At 41.1% G+C, this 24875-nt stretch overlaps 1 protein-coding gene across 2 annotated transcripts in view; it reads right to left on the bottom strand.

Annotated features, from left to right (window-relative positions):
• Positions 1 to 24875, bottom strand: part of AFF3 (ALF transcription elongation factor 3) — a 719747-nt gene that overhangs the window by 123100 nt on the left and 571772 nt on the right. For both annotated transcript variants that reach the window (XM_066267825.1, XM_066267826.1), the window contains one exon: positions 3181 to 3221. In XM_066267825.1, the coding sequence (XP_066123922.1) occupies positions 3181 to 3221 (41 nt within the window). The remainder of the gene's footprint in view (positions 1 to 3180; positions 3222 to 24875) is intronic.

Here is a 24875-nt window from a genome sequence, read left to right as displayed (position 1 = left end):
ATGGACTCACTAAACTTAAAAGCATCCAGTCTTCACCACTGTCAGACATTGGATTTCTCCTAGAATGCTTATTTAAACCAGGCAATGGGAGAAGTGAAAAGACAGACAAGATTGGTCTTCAGACACCTCACTGGGATGAGCTTCCTATGGTCTTTAGAAAGGAAAGGAAAATGCCACTTTGCCTTATAACTAGTCTCATTATGTCTGGTCTCAAAGCCTTGGAGGCAGGCTTCCTTCTGGGAGGCAGAGAACAGTAGGCTTCCTACACTGTAAACTCACCCCCCCACAATCCACGTCAACTGAATCCTATTTCATCAAGTTTCACATCTTGAAACAGAACAGCTCTAACTCCTCTATCAGATGTCCTTGTGTCCACTGGGTACTCCAGGCAGTCAGATGGCTACATGGCGATGAGATGGGCCTGGAGCTGAGCATGCTAGCAGGGCGCTGAGACAGGGAGCCTGACTGGAGCCAATCTGGGCTGTTCTGTTCAACTCCAGAGCTGAACAGAATTCAGGAAGCACTGGTTAAGATATAAAAAGTATTCTACTTTTCTAGAATAAAAATGAAAGTGTTGCCTATGGAATCTTATATCAAGAGATGATTAATAGGCTGAAAAATAACAGTTTAGAAACCAGAATATTTTGTGTAAATGATGTATACTTGATGAATACTAGGTATAGGTAGCCAGTATTGGTATTAGATCTCCCCCCTTGGGAAGGTCAGAACCTGGGGCAAATTTCTCTCAGTTTCATCCCTACCTTGATGTGGCTCATCTCACAGATAGAATAGTAGACAAGCCACGCAGAGCTTTGACCAGGAGTCACAGTGATCATCTTCTAGGAAATACCAGTTTATTCAACAGATTAAGTAAGGTGATAGAAAATGAATTCTGTCCCTAGATAAGTGTTAGCATATACTAAGAAACTAGAAAATAAGAATCCAATTAATTCAGCAGGCATTTTAAATCCATATTTTGAAGGAGATATTTAAATCATATCTCTAAGGGATTATAGATAGCTCTCACTCAGGACTTGTGTGGCCCTGAGCCAGTGGAAAACAACAGGAAAAGCACAGAAAGCTGCTTCACACAACTGCACTGTGAGACTAGCACACAGAATTGACTCATTACTTCGAAATGGGTCACAATCCTCCAATTTTGAACAGGAAAAGTAAAATTTAAGGGGGGAAACACTTGAGCACATTTGAAGATAGAAAAATCCATAAGAAGAGTAATGAAAATAGGAGCCTCTGTTTCTGTTCTAGGGAATGGGCTGTATTTTTCTCACAGTATTCTGCACTTTGTAGTCATACCACCAACCGGGGCTACGATGCTAACTTACTAGTTGATCAGCTTCAGGGCTTGACCAGGGAGGAGTTGGACAGAATATCAGAACAAAGTTAAAGGGAAGAGCGTTGCTCATCACAGAGGTCCACGCACAGTTTCGATTCCGGACAGCGTCATGTATCTTTTGGAAAGAAGCCTCAGAACCTATCAGTTCTAGCTTCTGATTGCTGATTGTATTTTGCAACTGGGTCTTCAAAGGGAGTTCACACTTCCCTAAAATAGGTTTTGAATCATTCTACTAGAGGTCATAATGACATTTTGCATCTATATATGTAGCTTTATTGAAATATAATTTATACACCGTAAAGTTCACTCATTTAAAGTATGCAATTCAATGATTTTTAGCATATTGACAAGGTGGTGAAACCATTACCATAACCTAATTTTATAACATTTACAATATCACAAAAAGAAACCTTGCAAGCTCTGGCAATGAGTTAATACTGTAACGGAGGGCATTCTCTTGCATTGTATTGAAGGAATCACTTATTTAAAAAGCCAAAGGGAAAAAAATGAATTAATGTAGATCTTAATTGTTTTGATCAGAGTCTCTCCTCCTTCTTCCTACAGACTCAGAAGCACTGCAGTCACCGGCTTTTGTGAGATTCCCAGAAGGTCACATGGCAGCCACTCTCAAAGCACATGAGCTTTGTGGTAGTCACAGGGCAGGCTTCCCATTGGGATAAATATACTTGGGTTTAGCCTGCCACCAGAGAGAGTGCTGTTCACCCATGCACACAGACAGTCTGCCCAAGTGACTGGTTTCACTTTGGCGAAGCTGAACTGAGCTCATTCAAACAGTCAATTATTGTTCATTCCACAAAAAAAGACCTGGGATGGAAGGGAAGGTGGTTACAGCGTGCTAGGTCACACTGAGGTGCCTACCAGCCAGCCAGAGGGACATCACCAGCTGTTTCTAACACTGTAAGAATCTCAATTGTGGAAACTAGGACTTCATCCTTACCTCCTGGGAATTCTTTAACACACACACACACACACACACACACACACACACACACCATAGCAAGTGAAAAAAAAAGCCAACCAAAACAATAGAGGGCCTGATTTGTTCTAGAAAGTAACTATACATCCATGTTCAACTACTTAAAAAAATTTTCATTGATAGAGAGAAACATCTACTTGTTGTTCCATTTATTTATGCACTCATTGGTTGCTTCTTGTATGACTGGGAGTCAAACTCCAACCTCGCCATGTGGGGTGACACTCTATCCACTGAGCACCCAACCGGAGCCTGTTAAACTATTTTTATATAGCAAAGCCACATGTGAAATAACGTTTGAGTGTGTTAGCTGATTAGGTTTATATACCTCATTCAATAATACAAGTCAGGAAAAAACAGCTGAAGTATGGAGAAAAAAGCTAGGCACTCAGGACCATGTATTGGGTGACATGCATATTTCAAGACAGAATCTCATCAAAAGACAGACAGCTTTTGGGGAAATGATATGGAAAAAGTCTGAAGAAAACATCTCAAAATAAATGAAGTACTTATTGTTGAAAAATGAGCTTAGATCTCAACCAATTCCAAAGTTCGGAATTTACTACGCCATTCAGGCCTTTTTCTCCAGTTCCTGGTCTTTTGTTTTACGGAACAACAAGGGACTCTCCACACTTTCTGTGAAATACATCAAGGCGTTTTTTGCAGTAATAAACTCCACACGGGCATGACAAATCCAAGCATGCAAAAACATTTAACATCCCAGTTCCCAGATACTTGGGGGACAAAATCCGATTATGAATTATATTCCACAATAAATAGGGCTCAATGTTTCATAAAGCAATTTATAGTTCATAAAAATGACAAAATGTACCTGTCAGACAGAGCGTGGAGAGCAGTTCTTTGGGTTGCCTGCTGGAAGAAAGGGCAGAGATGTTTATTTAATATTCTGACTTTTAAATTATGTGCTCAATCAACACTTAAAAAAAAACCTGTGTCACACACAATTTTGCCATGTGGCCAACTATTCAAGTCCTTGCCACACAGTAAGAGCTCTGGCATGTAATGAGATGAACATCCCCAAGAGTTAACTGAAACCCATGCAGTACCCATCTGCCACCAGGGGGCATGCCTGGTGGTCTGGTGAGGCTGGACAGTCTCAGGAGACACTCCCCAACCCCCAAGTCAGAGCTATTTCCTCTGTACTCCCTAAAATCACTTTACCATTGATTACTTAGTCTACTTTCCTGTAAGGAAAAAGATGTTTTGGTTCCTTTTATAGAATCTCTCTCAATGAGTTGTAATTTTTGATCCAATTTTCAGATTTATTAAAAAAGTCACCAAAACTATAGATTGGAACACTGAATGGGAATGTGATATTATGAGGTTATTGATTTTTTTAAAGAAAATTATTTTGTGGCAATTTTTGAAGAAGTCTTTAGAGATTCACGTTGAAATATTTATGGATACAATTATATGATTTTAGAATATGCCTTAAAATAATATATATGGAGGGAAGGGAGGGGGGTGGGAACATTACTGAAACAATGTTGTGGGACTGATAACTGCTAAAATTTGGCGATGAGCATGTTGGAAATTATTAATCTAGGCACTTTTTATGTGTTTGAAATTTTCTATGAAGCAAAAAAAAAAAAAGAGAGAGAAAAAAGGCCTCCATTTCTCCACTGTTTTCCCCAGGCTGGCAGAGCGCAGGGCTGGGGGGACCGAGGGCACGGACTGTGCTGCGTCTCAGCAGTCATTACCTGGGTCAGGGCGTGGCCTGTGAGACTGAGCCTACAAAGGGTGCCCCAAGAAGTAAGCGACACGGCCCGCTATACAGGTCAAGTGTGCTGTTTACCTGGGACACCAAACTGTTTCCCATGCTCTTTCTTACTACCTTGGGATAGCAGACAAAACAGAAAGAATCTTCAGTTTAGAAAAACATGATCCAGTAGAACCATGATCCCTATTACAGAAATGAAGTCAACCCTTGATGATAAATGCATGTCTTGGATCAGTCAGTTCAACACTTGCTGAATTCCCACCACATGGAGAACACTGCTGTGAGCCAAGAGGGATAGAAGCAAAAGCAGAAGAAGTCACTATCTTGGAGCAGCTCAATTCCTAGGTAGGATGTCAGAATGGAAGTCCAGGGATGACTGCAAGATCCTTATGAATTAACAGGTAAGCACAGAATTGAAGGCAGATGCAGATATGAGTTATAAGTAATGGTGGTGGACCATCAGCTACTCAGTCAGTGCCTGGGACTGTCAGTAGGTGCTCAGTAAGTGTCTGATGAATTCATGTTAAATGAAACAATCAATTAGAGAACCCTTCCTACTAACATTTGAGCAAAACTTTAAAGACAAGGAGAAATGTGTTCAGGGGAAAAGAGGCATTGGTGGTGCTGGACTACGGGCCTGTCCAGGCCTCGTGCAGTGGCTCTCAACTGCGTAGCCCTTTCCCAAGTCCAGGCTGCCTGGAACTGAGCCTGGTGTTTCTGTGTGTTCGCAGTGAGGGGTATCCCTGTTGGCAATTAATGTCTGGGGCCAGGGATGGTAAAGCCTTTCAAAGACTGAAAGGTCCCTTGTACAAGAGGAATGCGTCCCCTTAAAATGACAAGTGTTTCTGTGGAGAAACAGTGGCAAAGAATGAAGAAAATCTGACAGAAGTGACACAGGGAACATTGGCTTCTGGGCCTGGCAAAAAGGCCTGAAACTAAATTAATAACAGGAACTTCGATAATTTCCACAAATGACATAAGCACACTGACTTAGGAAAAAACAAAATCTGTTGAACTGGGCACTTAAAGTCTTCCATTCTGGGAGAGGTTTCACCACTCATGTATGTGATGGGCCTCAAGTCTCGGCTTCCAAACTGCTCTTTCTGCCCTACATAGGATAGCGTGGGAGCCAGTCAGGCAAGGTCCAGCCACTGTGACAATCTATGGGCTTCCTGCCCCTCCTTTCCCCCTGGATTTTAGTGAATTAAGGCCCAAATGCCCTGGCATTCCAGTGCCACAGTTAGTTCAAGAGGGGAAAGAGTATCTGCAGAGCCACCACACAAGGAGGACACTTGAGAGAGTAGAATGGGGCGGGGAGAGGGGAGCCTAAGGAAGACTTGGAGACCAGGCTCCCCTCCCACATCTCAGAGGGGGGTGCTGCCTTTTCCCCCTCACTCTTTTGTCTTGCTTTCCTGTGGGACCAGCCCAAGGGCACTCACAAAAGCACCTAGCAGTGAAGGGCAGCCTTCGCTGTTCCCAGGCTTGCCTTTTAAAGGGTTCTCTGATCACTTAGCAAGATGGCCTTCATCTTTGCCAGCTATACTTGCAAATAACGTAACTCTCTACCCCTGACTCTGTTAGGCTAAACAGACAAAAAATATTTAGAACTCCCCAAAGGAGAAATGGCACGCATTGTGATTTCAGTCTCTTAATATCATCTCAGCAGAAGGCACTGGAGACAGACTCTTCCCGGAATAACAAAAATCGTAAGAGATGTGACAAAAAGCTCAACAGAAGTCTCCAACATGGCATCTGAATATCCCTCCAGCCAGGGCTGTCAATATTTTAAAAGTCTAGGCCCTGGCCGGTTGGCTCAGCGGTAGAGTGTCGGCCTAGCGTGCGGAGGACCCAGGTTCGATTCCCGGCCAGGGCACACAGGAGAAACGCCCATTTGCTTCTCCACCCCTCCGCCGCGCTTTCCTCTCTGTCTCTCTCTTCCCCTCCCGCAGCCGAGGCTCCATTGGAGCAAAGATGGCCCGGGCGCTGGGGATGGCTCTGTGGCCTCTGCCTCAGGCGCTAGAGTGGCTCTGGTCGCAATATGGCGACGCCCAGGATGGGCAGAGCATCGCCCCCTGGTGGGCAGAGCGTCGCCCCATGGTGGGCGCCGGGTGGATCTGATCCCGGTCGGGCGCATGCGGGAGTCTGTCTGACTGTCTCTCCCCGTTTCCAGCTTCAGAAAAATGAAAAGAAAAGAAAAAAAAAAAAGTCTATGGACTTCTTTCTCTCCTGCCCCCAAAGACTTCCTGATGACTTTTGTGATAAGGAAACGCAGTGCTTGTTGATATGCAGCTTGTAAGAACATTATTGGAAAAGCAAAAACAAACAAGAAACTCAGCTGCTGGACCATGCCTGGCGTGGTGCATCCCAGGGGGTGGTACCGCTGAGGACAGCTGCACAGGGCTGCTCTTGGCCTAGTCCTCTAATATAAGCCGAGTCAGAAGCCTGGAGCAGGGGCTGCTTTCCTTTAGCAGATGGACATGACGCTGGGACCAGAAGGTCCTTTTGGGCATACATATCGGGAATCCCACCAGTCACTAACGACTTTCCGTGATGATCAGGCTTCCATCTGTCCACATGACATATGTCTCTGCACTTAACACCGTGGTACTTGCACCATCAGTGCCCTGCACCATACTTTTAGTGCCTGTATTTTGATTGGGGTTATTTAATTTGCAGTTATTTGTAAAAACTTTGCAGAGGGAGGCTCATTATCTATCAAGAAAGGAGAGGAGAATATGTTAAAGTTTTAAATAATACCTTAAAAATAGCTTCATGGCATTAACTTAAAATTGGAAATCATATACCAAAGCAAAGAATGCCAAATTTTTTTCATTGCTCTTCTTTTAAATATACTTTGGCTTTTGAACACTATTTTCTTTTACTGTTGAAAAATAGTGAAATAAATAAACTTTGAAATTAAATAGTAGAGAAAAAAAATTACTTAGCTGACTCATAATTGAAGCCTGAAAAATGACTCACAGTAAACTAGATGAATTGCTCAATCTTCTTCTTGCAAGAGTTGTACGTTATAGCAACCATATTTCTCTTCCTAAATCATCAATTCCGCTAGTAAGTTTCCTCTCCTCCAGTTCTCAGCAAAATAGGTTGAGAGGGTTAAGAGAATGCTTCATTGATCTTCCCTGAGTTCATTACTCATTCACAAATGACTCTGAAGCGTAAGTCTACGAAACAAAATGAGTTTCTTGCTAGAAATAATCACTTTCTAGGTTCTCTTCAAGAGATGGCATCTTTTCTTTGTCTTTATTATTGCCAGCTTGGCGCTTGGGAACATAATCAGTAGAAATTCAGGTTTCAATGTATTCTAAATAAATTACTAGTCACAATCTATTATTGAAGGGAAATCAAAGAAGAAATTAAGTATCCTTATTGTAATTGAGTCAAGCGTAGAGCAAGTCTGTGGATACTGGGTGGGGAGGAGAGCAGAAGGAAGAGGCTGAAATTCAGAGGGGTGCTAGGATGATCCAGTTTCCCTCTCTTGATAGAAACAGAACTAACATGTGGACAGCTCTGTAATTCGATCTAGGTACCTATGATTGGCAGGCAATAGGCTTGACTTGGGTGTCAATCAAAATAAAGAAAACCCTCAGGGTATTTTACTTAGGACCTAGAGATAAGTCAGACATAAAAAGTCAAATATATATAAACAGTCTAGATTCCAAGGGCTATGGCTGAAGAGCAGAGTGAAACAGAGTATGAAGGGGACCTAACTCGGAGTGAGTGGGAGAAGGTCCACTAAGTAGAGGAATGGCTAAACTGATGCCTGAAGGATAAAGAATTGTTGAATCAGAGAAATGAAAATGAGTGGGGAACAGCTTGAGGCAGGCATAGACTCTTGCCCAGCTGAAGAACTACAAGAAGGTCATTATGAGAGAACTCAGTGAGTGGTGGGGACAGTGGCAGATCCCAAGAGCCTTGGAGGTCAAGTTAAGGATTTTGGATACTCTCCACAGGGCAATAAGAAGTCACTGAATGATTTATATTAGGGGAAGTTGGGTAAAGGATTTTTGGGACCTGCTTACACATTCTTTGCATTTTCTGATGAGTCTATAATTAAAAAGAAAAGAGTAGGGAGTGAGGCGATATGATTTACATTTTTCAAATTTCTCTGGCTTCTATGTGATGGATGGATTTGGGTGGGAAGGTTGTTGCATTAATCCAGGTAAGAGAAGTCATAGTAGCTGTGGAGATGGAGAGCATTTGTATTACATTTTGGAGGCAGAATTGTTGCAAGTGGCAATTGATTGGATGTGGCAGGCCAGGGTTGTGGCAGGAATGAGTCCCAGGTTCCAGCCTGAGCCCCTTGTATGGATGAAGAGCCACTGACTGGGACAGGCAAGATGGGTGCAGGAGCAGGGGCAAAGGTAGAGTTTGATTTTGGGTGTGTGAAGTTCAAGTTGCTTTTAGGATGTTCAAGTAGAGATGTTGAGCAAATATTTGGATACGTGTGACTGCAGCTGTTACAAATGCCAATGAAGCATTAAACATCAATATATTGTTGGCAAATAACAGTTATAAAAAGGAGATATACTGCTTAATATTCTGGACTACATTTTCTATCATTCTAAGAGAATGGGTTAGGGTTCAGCTGGTTAGAGCACATTTTGGTCCATTCCACATGTGTGTAAACTCATCTTAGTTACTCATAGTATCAGGCTCACTATTCTGACAATGTAGGTGGCATGGCTATAGCAGTGATTTTAATCATTCTGTTCCACCTGTTAGAAGACCATATCCACATTCAGACGGACGAGATCGGGCGCGTTCAGGGTGGTATGGCCGTAGACCATATCCACATTCAACTACTTGAACAAATGCCATTACAGCTAGTTTTAGGCCATTTGTATTTTGCTGTTACTTAAGCATGCTGTGAAATTTAAGGTTGAATCTGATATCTTTGTAAAAATTCTGTCTGGTAAGAACTGACTTTTTTTAATGTTTATTTTATTGATTTTAGAGAGAGGAAGGAAGAGAGAGAGAGAGGAACATTGATCTGCTCCTGTATGTGCCTTGACTGGGGATAGAACGGGTAACCTCTGCACTTCGGGACCCTGCCCTAACCAACCGAGCTCTCTGCCAGGGCAGGACTTTCTTTTTCCCCTGCCATTCTCCTTAAGTTGAGACTTGTATTTATTTTTTTCACCGTTGGATTTCCTTTTCCATCTATTACACATTCTGTTTCATTAATTTTTATGCTGCTCTTTTCACTTGAGTCCTAGTTGGTGAGTCCTTTAACTTTTTATGTTGTAATTTCCCCTTTTGTGTTCTTCAACCCAGTTAGTGATATCTGTAAGGCAAAGAAAAGAGTTTTGTTCCCTGTTTTTTTCTTCTATAATAATAAGTTCTTTGCATTTTCAGATTCCTAGAAATGCTGTTCAGGAAGCATTTTGTTCAGCAGACTTTGACCTCATTTTGTTCTCTCCAGCTTGAGTCAGGAATGACAATATAATTTATCATCCAAATGAGAACAATTTTGAGTGAAAGGGGATGCTAACCAGATGGGGGTTAGGGACAACAGGCAAGAACTGTGCTTTTCTGAGCATACTGGGCTATATAGTTGCTCTAATAAAAAAGACTTTGCAAATAATAATATCATGACGAGGAGGTAAATTTTAGGGGCTGCGGATCTTGTCAAGAAGGCAAAGAACTTCTGTCATTTCCGGTGCTTTCCAGCTGCTCCTCTCTCTACTTAGATTGTGCCTGTCAGTGTTCCATGACCATGCACGCTTTGGTAACCTTCTTCTCTCTGAGCACTTCCCCTAGAACCTGGGTGAGCATTGGCTTCTCTTCTTTCCTGAAAAGTTAGCCACGTGCTTCATGAGAATAAGTCTTGGCTCCTCAAGTTCCCGGAACATCACCAAAGCCCTCCTTCCCCACCTACCACCAGAAAGTGCTTCCTCAGGGTTGACAACACTTGTAGTGAGGAACTAACTACTGTGAATCAATGCATAGGATGTGAGAAGGTAACTTCTGTGGATGACAAATTACAACTACTTGCTGTGGCTCTAATCTAAGAGGTTAGTTAAAATACATTTTTTCTTCACTATATATTCTTTCTCTACCTTACTTTCTCTAAAACTAGGGCACACTTTGGCTTTGGAGAAAGTTTGACTAGTTGTTTTTTTTTGTTTTTTTTTTACACTGGATTTCTTAGAATAGTTTAATCTATAGTTTAATCTACTGGAGATTCAATAAAGACAATAACACATTTATTGAGCACCTTCTACATCCTGTGAAAATGCTTGTAGAGTTGACAATACTGGATAAAGTTTGCTTGGATAACACTGTCTCATAATCTGTGTCCTGTTACCAACTGACTGATTTGGGGGCCTTGTTTAAAGTCAAACGGTCAGTAATAGACCTAATTTTACAATTCAGATCTTCTGAGAGGGTTTAAGAAAGCATTTTTAGGATGTCTTACCCCCCAGAGATACACTATGAATAATCTGTGATATCTGCCTCTGCTTCCAGGCCTTGGGAGTTTTCAATACCACAGAAAGAAACTTAGGGGCAGCTGCTAGGAATTAGAAAGAAAGGAAAGGTGTGGTGACAATTCGAGCACAACCCATGGGGCTGTCTGTCATCAGACTCCTCCCAGAGGGACTAGGGCCCCACTGAGAGTCTGGGAGATATCGAGCATCCCAGATGATGAGCCACACTGACAACCACGAAGGGAGCATTATGGGTCTGCAGGTCCCAGCGGATTTGTGCAGGAGGTTTCAGGAAGGGAGGCTTGTGTGGGAGTTAGGTCAGTGTGAAGAGGGAGTGTGATGGCAGAAAAACCCAGGGCCTCGTGTGAGGCTTTTAGTGTTCCCCACAGAGTGTGTGTGTGTGTGTGTGTGTGTGTGTGTGTGTGTGTGTGGTGTAGAAGGAAGCTGGATGATATCCAGCCCCAGGCTAGGTCATGGGGAGCAATTCGCATTTCATGAGATATGGCATCATTGCCCCACTGGAAGTGGTTGCTTCTAGCTTGGAACCTGGACACTTATCCCATAAAGGGCCAGCCTTCAGGAGGCGAGATGCCAGATCCTTGAGGATAGGAAGTGGGTACCAGGTACATCATTGAACAACCCTTGGTACAAGATCTAAAGAACAGCACAGGGCACACAAACACTTGAAAAAAAATATGTCACCAGATGACCAAGCCCAATATTGCCTCTCCTGAACCTCTGGCAGGTGACGAAATACACTTTCTCCATCCATCCATCCATCCATCCAATTTGACCTCATTCCAAAGAAGTTTTTTGCATTAGAGGATGAGAACTCAAAACTGGCAACTGGGCTTTAGTTTTTAACATAGATTCCAAAGCTCATTCAAGCTTCTATTAATACAATTACAAACCAAGCAATCAAGCAACCTTTTTTTTTAATTGTTTGTTTAAAGGAATGAATGAGGTAGTGTTTTGCTTTTAAACAGACATCATCCTTTGGTTATCAATTATCCTTTCAGTTAAAAGGATCTGACAAATCTTTGCTGAACTATTATTTTGTTAAAAACCAAAACAGGGAGATGACGTCAGAGTAATGGCGGGGTAGGAAGCGATACCAATAAATCTCCCCCAAACCTCAACAAGATCTTCAACCAGAAACAGAAAAACCTATCCTTGGAGCCTCCAGATGTTTCGCAATACACCCAAAGGTATGATCGAGCGAAAAATTGGCTAAATATATAACCAAACCCCGAAGGAAATAGGGAGTAAGAAATGCTCCGCCTTCCTCACTAACCTAAACAGGGCGATTTTCACTGGAAACTGAGAATATAGAAACTAAGGCGGGCAAAGGGGGTGAATAGATCCAGGCCGCAGCACAAACGGCCGAACCAGGCTGTGGCACGGAGATCCAAGCCGAGGAAAAACTGTTCCTGTGACAACCCGGGCAATACAGCTAACACTCGCGCCAAACCCAAACAAAGAAAGACAAGCGGGGCAGCTATTTTACCCGATCCCCTGGTCGGCGCATAGTGGGCGAGAGATTCCTTCCAAAGCCCCCGGAGGGTGCGCCAGTGTTACTCCACAGAGAGGTAGAGTCAGAGGCCTTTGTGTGGGCCGAAAGCCTACGGGCCGCCCCAGCACCCTGGGAGAGCCGCACACAGGGAGGGAGCGAGAGCTAATTCCAACACTGGAACTTTTCAGTGCGGGCGGGAGGTATCACTCAGAGGGCAAGTCTCCGGCCTCACATCCTGGTCTGAGCGCACGGAGAGTGGGCAGGAGACTCCTCCCAGCACCTCGGGAGTGGGAGCCCGTGTTGTCCCACAGAGGGGCAGAGTCGGGGGCCTTTGTGTGGGCCGAGGGCGGAGTCACAGGCTGCCCCAGTGCCTTGAAAAAGCCGCGCACGGTGACGGAGCGAGAGCCAATTCCAACACTGGAACTTTTCAGTGCGGGCGGGGGGTTTCACTCAGAGGGCGAGACTTCCAGTCTAACATCCTAGTCTGCGCGCGCAGATAGTGAACGAGAGTTTCCTCCAAGCGCCCCGGGAGTGGGTGCCCGCCCGTGTTACCAGACAGAGTGGCAGAGCCAGAGGTCTTTGAGTAGGCAGAAGCCCCAGCTGATTATGCTAGCGGCTCTGACTGACTGAGCCTTACCCAGAGCCCTGTGCTGAGTGGGAATAGAGTGGGGAGTTGCCAGCTCTTTGAACCTCTTACTATCCAGACAGAGGCAGCAGCAACCCCATAGCTGGATTCTCAGGCTACTAATTGAGGAAGGAAAGACTAGGAGAGAGGCTCCAGGAACATGGACTCTCTCACTGTCAGAGCCTATAAATGCTAATGAGCCTCGACTGCCAACGAGACTAAAGCACAATACATGACATCGCCATAGAGACTTATCAACTGCAAACCTCTACCTGAGCGTGCCAAAGGGGCAGAACCCGGGGTACAGAGTCACCGACCAGGAAGAGGGAGAGAAAAGAAAAAGCAAGAAGATAACCTCTCAAAATCAGAATAATCTGCAGACTTTATAACCTATCCCATTTTATTATATTTGTTCGTTTGTTTCTCTTATCTTCATCCTTGATTTTTTTTTTTCCTCCTCCAATTTGGTCGTTTAACTCCCTACCGGTCTTACTCTCTCCTCTCCTTGAACTACACTACCCATAAGTGTTACATCTCCCATTATCTTTTCTTATCTCTTCCTTTCTGTCTATGAGGGTTGCACTCCAAAACCCTTAACTCTCTCTCTCTCTCTCTTTTTTCTTTTATCTTCTTTTAGTGGTTCCCTCTTTTATTCTCTCTCTCTCTTTCTTTTCTCCCTCTATATTAGTTTCTTCCTTTCTCTTTTACGTCTCCTCTCATTGAAACCTCAATAACGAACAAATTATTTTATCTGGGACTCAAACTTATGTTTGTGGCATTTTGGGGGGTTTTTACTTCACCTTTTTAACTCACTAGCAGTGCTCCCATTCCTGGCTCTCCATTTTATCAATCTCTTGTTCCACTAAATACAATAGTAATTTTTAAATTTGTCCCCCCATTTTCCTGTTTCCCTCTTACTCCTCTCATCATAACTCTTAGTCAACCAACACCTAAAAGCAAATCATTTTATTCTTGATCCAAATTTTTTCATTATTTGCTTTTTGTGGGTCCATACCGCCCCCTTTTTTTTAATTTTATTTTATTTTATTTTCTTGCCCCTTTATTACTTTTCCCCAATTCAGGCCCTCCATTACAAGCATTGTTTGTTCTATTAAATACAATATAATTCACAGTTCACCACAAGATTTTCTCAAGAAAGAGGGGAGAGGAGAGGAGAGGAAAAAAGGAGGGGGGGAATAATTTCCTTTTTTTATTAATTTTTATTTTATTTTATTTTTCTTTATTTCATTATTAATTTTTTTTAAAAAAACAACTCTTTTTCATTTTTTATTTTTTTAACTTTTTACTCTTTATTAAATCTCATTAATACTATCAACAAAACCACCCTCAGATGCCATTAAGGAAGAGAAAATTGAATATCATGGATACAAAAGAAAGAGAGGTAACACAGCTAGATGAGGAAAAATCTATGGAGAAAAAATTTAATATATTGGAAACCTTGGAGCTAAATGACAGAGAATTCAAGATAGAAATCCTAAAAATACTCAGAGATATACAAGAAAACACAGAAAGGCAATTTAGGGAGCTCAGAAAACAACTCAATGAACACAAAGAATATATGTCCAAGGAAATTGAAACTATAAAAACAAATCAAACAGAGATGAAAAACTCAATTCATGAGCTGAAAAACGAGGTAACAAGCTTGGCTAATAGAACAGGCCAGATAGAAGAGAGGATTAGTGAAATAGAAGACAAGCAACTTGAGGCACAACAGAGAGTGGAAGAAAGAGACTCAAAAATTAAAAAAAATGAGATAGCCCTACAAGAAATATCTGACTCCATCAGAAGGAATAAACTAAGAATAATAGGTATATCAGAGGGAGAAGAGAGAGAAAATGGAATGGAGAACATACTCAAACAAATAATAGATGAGAACTTCCCAAGCCTGTGGAAAGAACTAAAGCCTCAAATTCATGAAGCAAACAGAACTCCGAGTTCTCTTAACCCCAACAAACCTACTCCAAGGCACATCATAATGAAATTGGCACAAACCAACGGCAATGAAAAATTCTCAAGGCAGCCAGGGAAAAGAAGAATACAACATATAAAGGAAGGCCCATTAGATTATCATCAGATTTCTCAGCAGAAACTCTACAAGCTAGAAGAGAGTGGACCCCAATATTTAAAGTCCTGAAAGAGAGGAACTTTCAGCCACGAATACTATACCCATCAAAGCTATCCTTCAAATATGAAGGAGAAATAAAAACATTCACAGATACAGAAAAGATGAGGGAATTTATCATCAGAAAACCCCCACTCCAGAAATTTCTAAAGGGGGTTCTCCAATCAGATACAAAGAACAAAATAAAATAAAGCCACAAAAGCTCCAAGAAGAACACAATAAAACCAAATTTAAACTGTGACAACAACAAAAAGAAAGGGGGGAGAGGATGGAGATTAACAGTAGCAAAGGACGATGGAGTGCAAAAGTACTCACAAAATAGTGTGCTACAATGAACAGGGTAGGAACCCTTTTCATTACCTAAAGGTAACCACCATTGAAAAAACCACCACAGAAGCACATGAGATAAAAAAGATAGCAACAATGGAAAGATGTATGGAATACAACCAAATAAAAACAAAAGATAGAAAAACGAAAGAGAAGGATCCAACAAAACACAAAACTAACAGAAAGCAATCTATAAAATGGCAATATGAAACTCACAAGTGTCAATAATTACACTAAATGTAAACGGATTAAACTCATCAATAAAAAGACACAGAGTAGCAGAATGGATTAAAAAAGAAAATCCAACTGTATGCTGCCTACAGGAAACTCATCTAAGTAACAAGGTTAAAAACAAATTCAAAGTGAAAGGCTGGAAAACAATACTCCAAGCAAATAACATCCAAAAAAAAGTAGGCGTAGCAATACTCATATCTGATAATGCTGACTACAAGACAGCAAAAGTACTCAGAGACAAAAATAGCCATTTCATAATGGCTAAGGGGACACTGAATCAAGAAGACATAACAATTCTTAATATATATGCACCAAACCAAGGAGCACCAAAATATATAAGACAGCTACTTATTGACCTTAAAACAAAAACTGACAAAAATACAATCATACTTGGAGACCTCAATACACCGCTGACGGCTCTAGATCGGTCATCCAAACAGAGAATCAACAAAGACATAGTGGCCTTAAACAAAACACTAGAGCACCTGGATATGATAGACATCTACAGGACATTTCATCCCAAAGTGACTGAGTATACATTTTTCTCCAGTGTACATGGATCATTCTCAAGAATTGACCATATGTTGGACCACAAAAACAACATCAGCAAATTCAGAAAAATCAAAGTTGTACCAAGCATATTTTCTGATCATAAAGCCTTGAAACTAGAATTCAACTGTAAAAAGGAGGAAAAAAATCCCACAAAAATGTGGAAACTAAACAACATACTTTTAAAAAATGAATGGGTCAAAGAAGATGTAAGTGCAGAGATCAAAAGATATATACAGACTAATGAAAATGACAATACGACATATCAGAATCTATGGGATGCAGCAAAAGCAGTGATAAGAGGGAAGTTCATATCACTTCAGGCATATATGAACAAACAAGAGAGAGCCCAAGTGAACCACTTAACTTCACACCTTAAGGAACTAGAAAAAGAAGAACAAAGACAAACCAAAACCAGCCGAAGAAAGGAGGTAATAAAAATCAGAGCAGAAATAAATGAAATAGAGAACAGTAAAACTATAGAAAAAATTAATAGAACAAAGAGCTGGTTCTTTGAAAAGATCAATAAAATTGACAAACCCTTGGCAAGACTTACAAAGGAAAAAAGAGGAAGAACTCATATAAACAAAATCCAATATGAAAGTGGAGAAATCACCACAGACACCGTAGATATACAAAGAATTATTGTAGAATACTATGAAAAACTTTATGCCACGAAATTCAACAATCTAGAAGAAATGGATAAATTCCTAGAACAATACAACCTTCCTAGACTGACTCAAGAAGAAGCAGAAAGCCTAAACAGACCTATTGGTAGAGAAGAAATAGAAAAAACCATTAAAAACCTCCCCAAAAATAAAAGTCCAGGCCCAGACGGCTATACCAGCAAATTTTATCAAACATTCAAAGAAGAATTGGTTCCTATTCTACTGAAAGTCTTCCAAAAAATTGAAGAAGAAGCAATACTTCCAAACACATTTTATGAGGCCAACATAACCCTCATATCAAGACCAGGCAAGGATGGCACAAAAAAAGAAAACTACAGACCAATATCTCTAATGAATACAGATGCTAAAATACTAAACAAAATACTAGCAAATCGAATACAACAACATATTAAAAAAATAATACATCATGATCAAGTGGGATTCATCCCAGAATCTCAAGGTTGGTTCAACATACGTAAAACGGTTAACGTAATACACCATATCAACAAAACAAAGAACAAAAACCACATGATCTTATCAATAGATGCAGAAAAGGCTTTCGATAAAATACAACACAATTTTATGTTTAAGACTCTCAGCAAAATGGGTATAGAAGGAAAATCTCAACATGATAAAGGCCATATATGATAAACCATCAGCTAACATCATATTAAATGGCACTAAATTGAAGGCTTTCCCCCTTAAATCAGGAACAAGAAAGGGTTGTCCACTGTCTCCACTGTTATTTAATGTGGTACTAGAGGTTCTAGCCAGAGCAATCAGACAATACAAAGAAATAAAAGGCATCCATATCGGAAAAGAAAAAGTAAAGGTATCACTTTTTGCAGATGATATGATCCTATACATCGAAAACCCCAAAGAATCCACAGAAAGACTACTAGAAACAATAAGCCAATACAGTAAGGTCGCAGGATACAAAATTAACATACAGAAGTCAATAGCCTTTCTATATGCCAACAATGAAACAACTGAGAACGAACTCAAAGGAATAATCCCCTTCACAATTGCAACAAAAAAATAAAATACTTAGAAATAAACATAACAAAGAATGTAAAGGACTTATATAATGAAAACTATAAACCATTGTTAAGAGAAATTGAGAAAGATATAATGAGATGGAAGAATATTCCTTGTTCTTGGTTAGGAAGAATAAATATAATCAAGATGGCTATATTACCCAAAGCAATATACAAATTTAATGCAATTCCCATCAAAATTCCAAAGACATTTTTTAAAGAAATAGAGCAAAAAATCATCAGATTTATATGGAACTATAAAAACCCCCGAATAGCCAAAGCAATCCTAAAGAAAAAGAATGAAGCTGGGGGCATTACAATACCTGACTTCAAACTCTATTATAGGGCCACGACAATCAAAACAGCATGGTATTGGCAGAAAAATAGACACTCAGACCAATGGAACAGAATAGAAAACCCAGAAATAAAACCACATATATATAGTCAAATAATTTTTTATATAGGGGCCAAGAACATACAATGGAGAAAAGAAAGCCTCTTCAATAAATGGTGCTGGGAAAACTGGAAAGCCACATGCAAAAGAATGAAACTGGACTACAGTTTGTCCCCCTGTACTAAAATTAACTCAAAATGGATCAAAGATCTAAACATAAGACCTGAAACAATTAAGTACATAGAAGAAGACATAGGTACTAAACTCATGGACCTGCGTTTTAAAGAGCATTTTATCAACTTGACTCCAATGGCAAGAGAAGTGAACACAAAAATTAATGAATGGGACTACATCAGACTAAGAAGTTTTTGCTCAGCAAGAGAAACTGATAACAAAATAAACAGAAAGCCAACTAAATGGGAAATGATATTTTCAAACAACAGCACAGATAAGGGCCTAATATCCAAAATATACAAAGAACTCATAAAACTCAACAACAAACAAACAAACAATCCAATAAAAAAATGGGAAGAGGATATGAACAGACACTTCTCCCAGGAGGAAGTACAAATGGCCAACAGATATATGAAAAGATGCTCATCTTCTTTAGTTATTAGAGAAATGCAAATCAAAACTGCAATGAGATACCACCTCACACCTGTTCGATTAGCTATTATGAACAAGACAGGTAATAGCAAATGTTGGAGAGGCTGTGGAGAAAAAGGAACCCTCATCCACTGTTGGTGGGAATGTAAAGTAGTACAACCATTATGGAAGAAAGTACGGTGGTTCCTCAAAAAACGGAAAATAGAACTACCTTATGACCCAGCAATCCCTCTACTGGGTATATACCCCCAAAACTCAGAAACATTGATACGTAAAGACACATGCAGCCCCATGTTCATTGCAGCATTGTTCACAGTGGCCAGGACATGGAAACAACCAAAAAGCCCATCAATAGACGACTGGATAAAGAAGATGTGGCACATACACACTATGGAATACTACTCAGCCATAAGAAATGATGACATCGGATCATTTACAGCAAAATGGTGGGATCTTGATAACATTATACGAAGTGAAATAAGTAAATCAGAAAAAACCAGGAACTGTATTATTCCATACGTAGGTAGGACATAAAAGTGAAACCAAGAGACATTGATAAGAGTGTGGTGGTTACGGGGGGAGGGGGGAAAGGGAGAGGGAAAGGGGGAGGGGGATGGGCACAAAGAAAACTAGATAGAAGATGACAGAGGACAATCTGACTTTGGGTGATGGGTATGCAACATAATTGAAAGACAAGATAACCTGGACTTGTTGATCTTTGAATATATGTAACCTGATTTATTGATGTCGCCCCATTAAAAAAATAAAATTATAATTAAAAAAAAACAAAAACAAAAAAACAAAACAGGGCCCTGGCTGGTTGGCTCAGCGGTAGAGCGTCAGCCTGGCGTGCGGGGGACCAGGGTTCGATTCCCGGCCAGGGCACATAGGAGAAGCGCCCATTTGCTTTTCCACCCCCACCCCCTCCTTCCTCTCTGTCTCTCTCTTCCCCTCCCACAGCCAAGGCTCCATTGGAGCAAAGATGGCCCGGGCGCTGGGGATGGCTCCTTGGCCTCTGCCCCAGGCGCTAGAGTGGCTCTGGTCGTGGCAGAGCGACGCCTTGGAGGGGCAGAGTGTTGCCCCCTGGTGGGCAAAGCGTCGCCCCTGGTGGGCGTGCTGGGTGGATCCCGGTTGGGCGCATGCGGAAGTCTGTCTGACTGTCGCTCACCGTTTCCAGCTTCAGAAAAATACAAAAAACAAAAACAAAAACAAAAAAACCAAAACAGCACTCCTTATAAAACTGCTTTCCGTATAAAAAATTAATTTTTAACCAGTGTTTTTCAGTAAAAGCATCTATCAAGGTAACTAAAAAGAACTCCTTGTGCTCTCTGATGGACAGGTAGTGTTACCAGCCTCCAACCTTCTGTTCCAAACATAAATATTTTGTCCTCCTAAGGAACAACCTCACAAAATAACCTCCAATCATTATGAGCTTAGTTCTCTTGTTGTCTATGTTCTCAGAATGTTTTGGTTGCTTTGAGAGGCGACAGTTACTCAAGTAACAATATATAACATCTAGCTAAAGCGCTTTAGATTTCGAACTTCATCTTTGTTGTATGCATGTGAGACATAGTGGTATAAGTTTAAAATCTAGGTCTCCAATTTTTACATAATTTTCACTTGGCCAAGTGATACGTGTTCATTGCAGAAAAAAAAAATTAGTACATATAACAAGCAAAAACCAAAAAACAACAAACCAAAACAAAAGACAATCTCCACCTTGTCATAGTTACCATTAGCTGGTGTGCTATCCCTGCTTTACACGTAAAATAAATAAATCAGGGCTGCCCTGGGGCCAGTCTGAATATGGCCCTGCAGCTGGAGGACATGACAGTGCGGGAGAGCCCTGAACAAGGAAGCAGATGTCAAAGATCCTTGACAGGAGAGGGTCAGGGGATCGGCTGTGATGGCTGTGGAGCCCTCCGAGTCCTCTCCACTCAGCTGGTTTTCCCAACACTCACATGGGGGGAGGTCGCCTTCCATCTCCTCTTTCTGCCCCTCCCTCCTCCTCACTGTCTTCTAAAACTCCAGCCCACCATCCCCCCCACCTTCTAGATCTATTTCTATAGTTAGCTCCTTGCCATTTCTTATATAAATCTTACATTCTTCCTGTACTCCTCTCCTTCTATTACTTAAGCATTTTTAAAGAAGTTCTGGTAAGACAAATCAAGAACACTCCTAAGGGGAAGAGAAAGGGAAAAAGGAGGGAGAGTGAGGATGTAAAATGTATATTCTAACAGTTTTATATGCAGATACACTTCTATACTATATGCTTATATCAATATAAAATATTTTCTGTTAATTCACTTGACTATTTTTGTCCTGGCACATGAAAGCCAGCTTGCTCAGGGTCACAGAGCAGCAAGGCCCCAGACAGCAACCCAGCCCTGCCACGGCCTTACCAGACTGCTCAGGACAGAGGGTGTAGGGAAAGGAACTGGGTGCCTCTTGAATTCTGCCAATTTTAGTGCGAAGAGAATTGGAAGGACACTGAGTGGACATGAACAGACAGAAGACAAGCTTTCCCTGGGGGTGCTAAGAAGAGGAAGTACAGGTGTTATCTCATAGACAGGTGTTTGCAAAGAAGGTGGGAGTGTTTCAGGTTTCTGAGACAAACATCTTTTCCTCAAGAAGTTTACAGGTAGAATCATGTTATTTACCTAAGAGTTTGCCAGAAACTCTGAGGAGAAATTCTTTCTACCTCTGGGCTCACCAGGATGGGAATGCATATATAAAAGAAGTGGCTGCCTGGATGAGGTCCGACAGTGCAAAGGCTGCGGAGAATTCCTCAGGGGAGTGGGGCAAGTCCACTGGTGCTGTTGGAGAAAGATGGAAGACCCATGCATGGTGGTCAAGTCTTAGAACGTGAGACTGGAATAAATATCTGGACTCTGGGACAGAGCATTGGCGAGCGAGGCTAGAATGCCTTCCTGTGAGTGAGTGTGTGTGTGCGTGTGTGTGAGTGTGCATGTACTTGTCTGGCATCTACAATTTCAGAGTAAAAGCAAACACACTAGAATAATCAGCATGTCTAATGATGGCTGAGTTGCTTAGAGATACTCTACAGATAGCATGTGGATTTAAATTCCTGGTTTTTGAGAGTATAAGGTTAAATGTGAGTGTGACGTGTTATGCAATCTAAGTCCCTACCGTTCCACCATGGCTTTGTGGCCTGCTTCTTGGGGCTTTGGGCACCACATGCTCCTGGAACTCAGCTCACAGGGTAATTTCATTGCAAGCCAGGCCTAGAGCACAGCCAAGACAGTGATGGCCCATTAATAATATCCATCTTTGGCACAGCAAGTGGATACTGGGTTTAGTCACTTCATACTTTGTTGGGATTGCCAAATGCCATCTGGAGCTTTCAACCACGTCCTCATGCTAGCTCCATGAGGTGGTGGAGTCCTGCTCACTTTCCACTGACCTTGAGAGGTGGTTGACTATTATGAAGGCAACTAGGGCCTAAGCTGTGGAATGCAAATGTTACTTTGCTCTCGTATAAAGGCAGATGGAAGTAACACAAATGTTTTAATAGTTTTGTTAAAAATGCAAACCTGTATTTGAATAACCAAAGTTTAAGTCCGTCTTTATGTTTCACTAAACATCTCTTTTGCTCAGACAAAACAGCAACAGTTGAGGTTAAAATAGGTTTGTTTTGGTTAGGAAGCATTTGCAAAATTGCACTTTTCAAATTAATTATATATAACCTAAGAGAAAGCTGAACCTATTCTCACTGTGTTATTATTGGTGCTAAAATTTTCATCTCTCAAGTGACCACTGCTTTAGGGTTTATACATGAAAGTGTTTTCACATATAATATGCTGTAATCACACACCCTTCCTTGAACTGCCTTGAACTTTTAAGAATAAAGTCCAGGTTGAAAGGAGAGGACCCGAGACAGGCTGCTGACATAGACCTCCCAGAGAAAGAGAATCTGGACAATCTGAACAAAAACAAGACATTCCAAGTGTCTATCTGGACTGAACACCTGGATGATTGAGGTAAATCCTTTACCATAGGAAAAACCTCAGCCTGGACAGGAGTGATAGCATATACTCTTAAGGAGCATCCAGTCTTGAATGGTTATACCTCTGAAAACGTTATTGAAGAAAAAAACCATTCAAGTCACAGGACAAAGGGCTATTTTTCTGTGGTAAAGAAGGTTGTCCTCTGGAGGGAGAATACCACTTCCTCTGCCAGCCAGCAGCCTGGCCAGTGGCAGCATTTGAGAAGAGCGTGCCTACTGACCAGGGACACACGACCCTTCTGTTCTCCGAGGGGACAGTCTGTTTTGGTGGTACTGATATACACCATTAACAAAACTTGACTTAAAGCTTAAAAAAATATATCTCCTTTCATGAATTCTTCAACATAACAAAGCAATGATTCTCATTTTTGCATTAATTATACATTTGCCCAAATTTAATGAATCACCTGTTAATTTTTATACTATTTTTCCATTTTCCCCATTCCCATTTAGGGTGCTTAGACTGAAATTGGCACATCCTGTGGTCCAGACTGACTGGACACGACCAAATCTACAGAAATCTCAAGCAGGTCCCCACAGGAGGGCAGAGGAAATATTTTAGAAAACAGGGCGTGGGCCTTTCTACATATGTGCTCAGTGACATGCAAACTGGCTGGCCATTCTAGTTCATTAACATGAAAAAGGCAATTCCATGTTTGTGTATCTCCACCTATGTTAGTATGCTAGTGCTTTTCACAGACAGTTATAGACAGTGGCTTGATATTAAAATTGGCCATCTTAAAAGAATTCTGCATTTGCCTCTGGGGACAATAAACTTTTACTGATAAAATATAATTACTTAGCTAAGTTTTAGGGCTCAAAAACAAAAACCTTCTGCTGATTATTTGGGTTTCACTGATCATGACTGAAGGTTTGACTATGTGATTACTTCATTCCCAGACGACAAAGATCTGATAGGCAGTAGTTTTCAATTAGAGTTATTGTCTTGTTTCCATATGAAAAAGAAACCAATCTGTCAGTATGGTTATACTGTGCAACTCTAACCATGAATACAAAAATACACTATTCTTTTTTTCCCCCATTTTGCTATTAGATTTAATATATGTCATGCTATATAGTTGTTTTGAATATCCATTGAAGGAAGGGCATTTCCTGAAAATTTACTTGCAATTTTTGAGGCTAACTTATCATAATGACTGTTACTAATGTGTAATTCCTCAAGACCAATAAGCCAGCAGTCTTGCACAAGGTTTGACACTTAGTAGGAATTCAAGATTATTCTCAAAATGACTTTTATATAAAAAATTTCTAGCTCATGTTTGACTACAAATAACATCTCTAATGTAGTTCATTTCTAACACAGGAGGAACTTGATTCTGGAGCCTTGCCTCTCAAACCTGGTCCTTATTATTGCTTCAACTCCTGTTTAATAATTCTATACAATTTTGGCAGGATTCAAGAGCACATACCAGGGTGTTGGCTTTTATGAATCTCCTGGGATGAGAATGTCAAGCTGACTGGATGAACTCTGGCCACAAATCCCAGACAAGCACAATGACTCTATTTATTCAGACTTGGCAGCCTGAATGCAGATTGACTCTGTGGGCAATAAATTTTCACAGGCCAAGAGCTTCAGCATCAACCAAGCTGATCCTAAGAAGAAAAATGCACCCATGGAAGTGCAGTTGGGCTGCTAAAACCTCCTATGTTTTTATTCCACGTCTGCATATCATTCAGCTAATATGTCTGGTCACTGATGGACAGGCACTGCCAAGGTTCTCTGTACAAACTCTGCTTTCTCTTATGCAATTGTCATATTAAAAAGGAACAAGGGGGAAATGAACAGCATCCATTACAATGGGCAATGTGCTTTCAACATTACACCCCAAACTGATGTTCATTATCCAGCGACCTCTATGGTAAAGAGCAGAGAACAGACACAGGAATATTCCTGTGCCTCTCCATGAGCAACCCTGGTGTCAAAAAGTACCAACTGGGAGAAGTGCAGCTGGGGACATCTCCATGCAGCCAGGGTCTCAATGCTGAGGTTCCTGAAGACACGATCAGTACTCCGTGCATTCACATAAGACAAGAATGGGCTCTTTAACTTGAAGATTTATGTTAACTACCTAGATAGCTATTAAATTAATTGTGCTCTCCAAATATTGATTGGGAATTAAAAGGTAGCTTTTCTTCATGGTGAGAAGTAAATTATGCCAGTACGAGAATTTTCCTCTACAGATTTTATCCAAT

Source organism: Saccopteryx bilineata, chromosome 3 (genome assembly GCF_036850765.1).
Source record: "Saccopteryx bilineata isolate mSacBil1 chromosome 3, mSacBil1_pri_phased_curated, whole genome shotgun sequence".
NCBI lineage: Eukaryota > Metazoa > Chordata > Mammalia > Chiroptera > Emballonuridae > Saccopteryx > Saccopteryx bilineata.
This window is presented reverse-complemented; position numbering and strand designations above follow the sequence as displayed.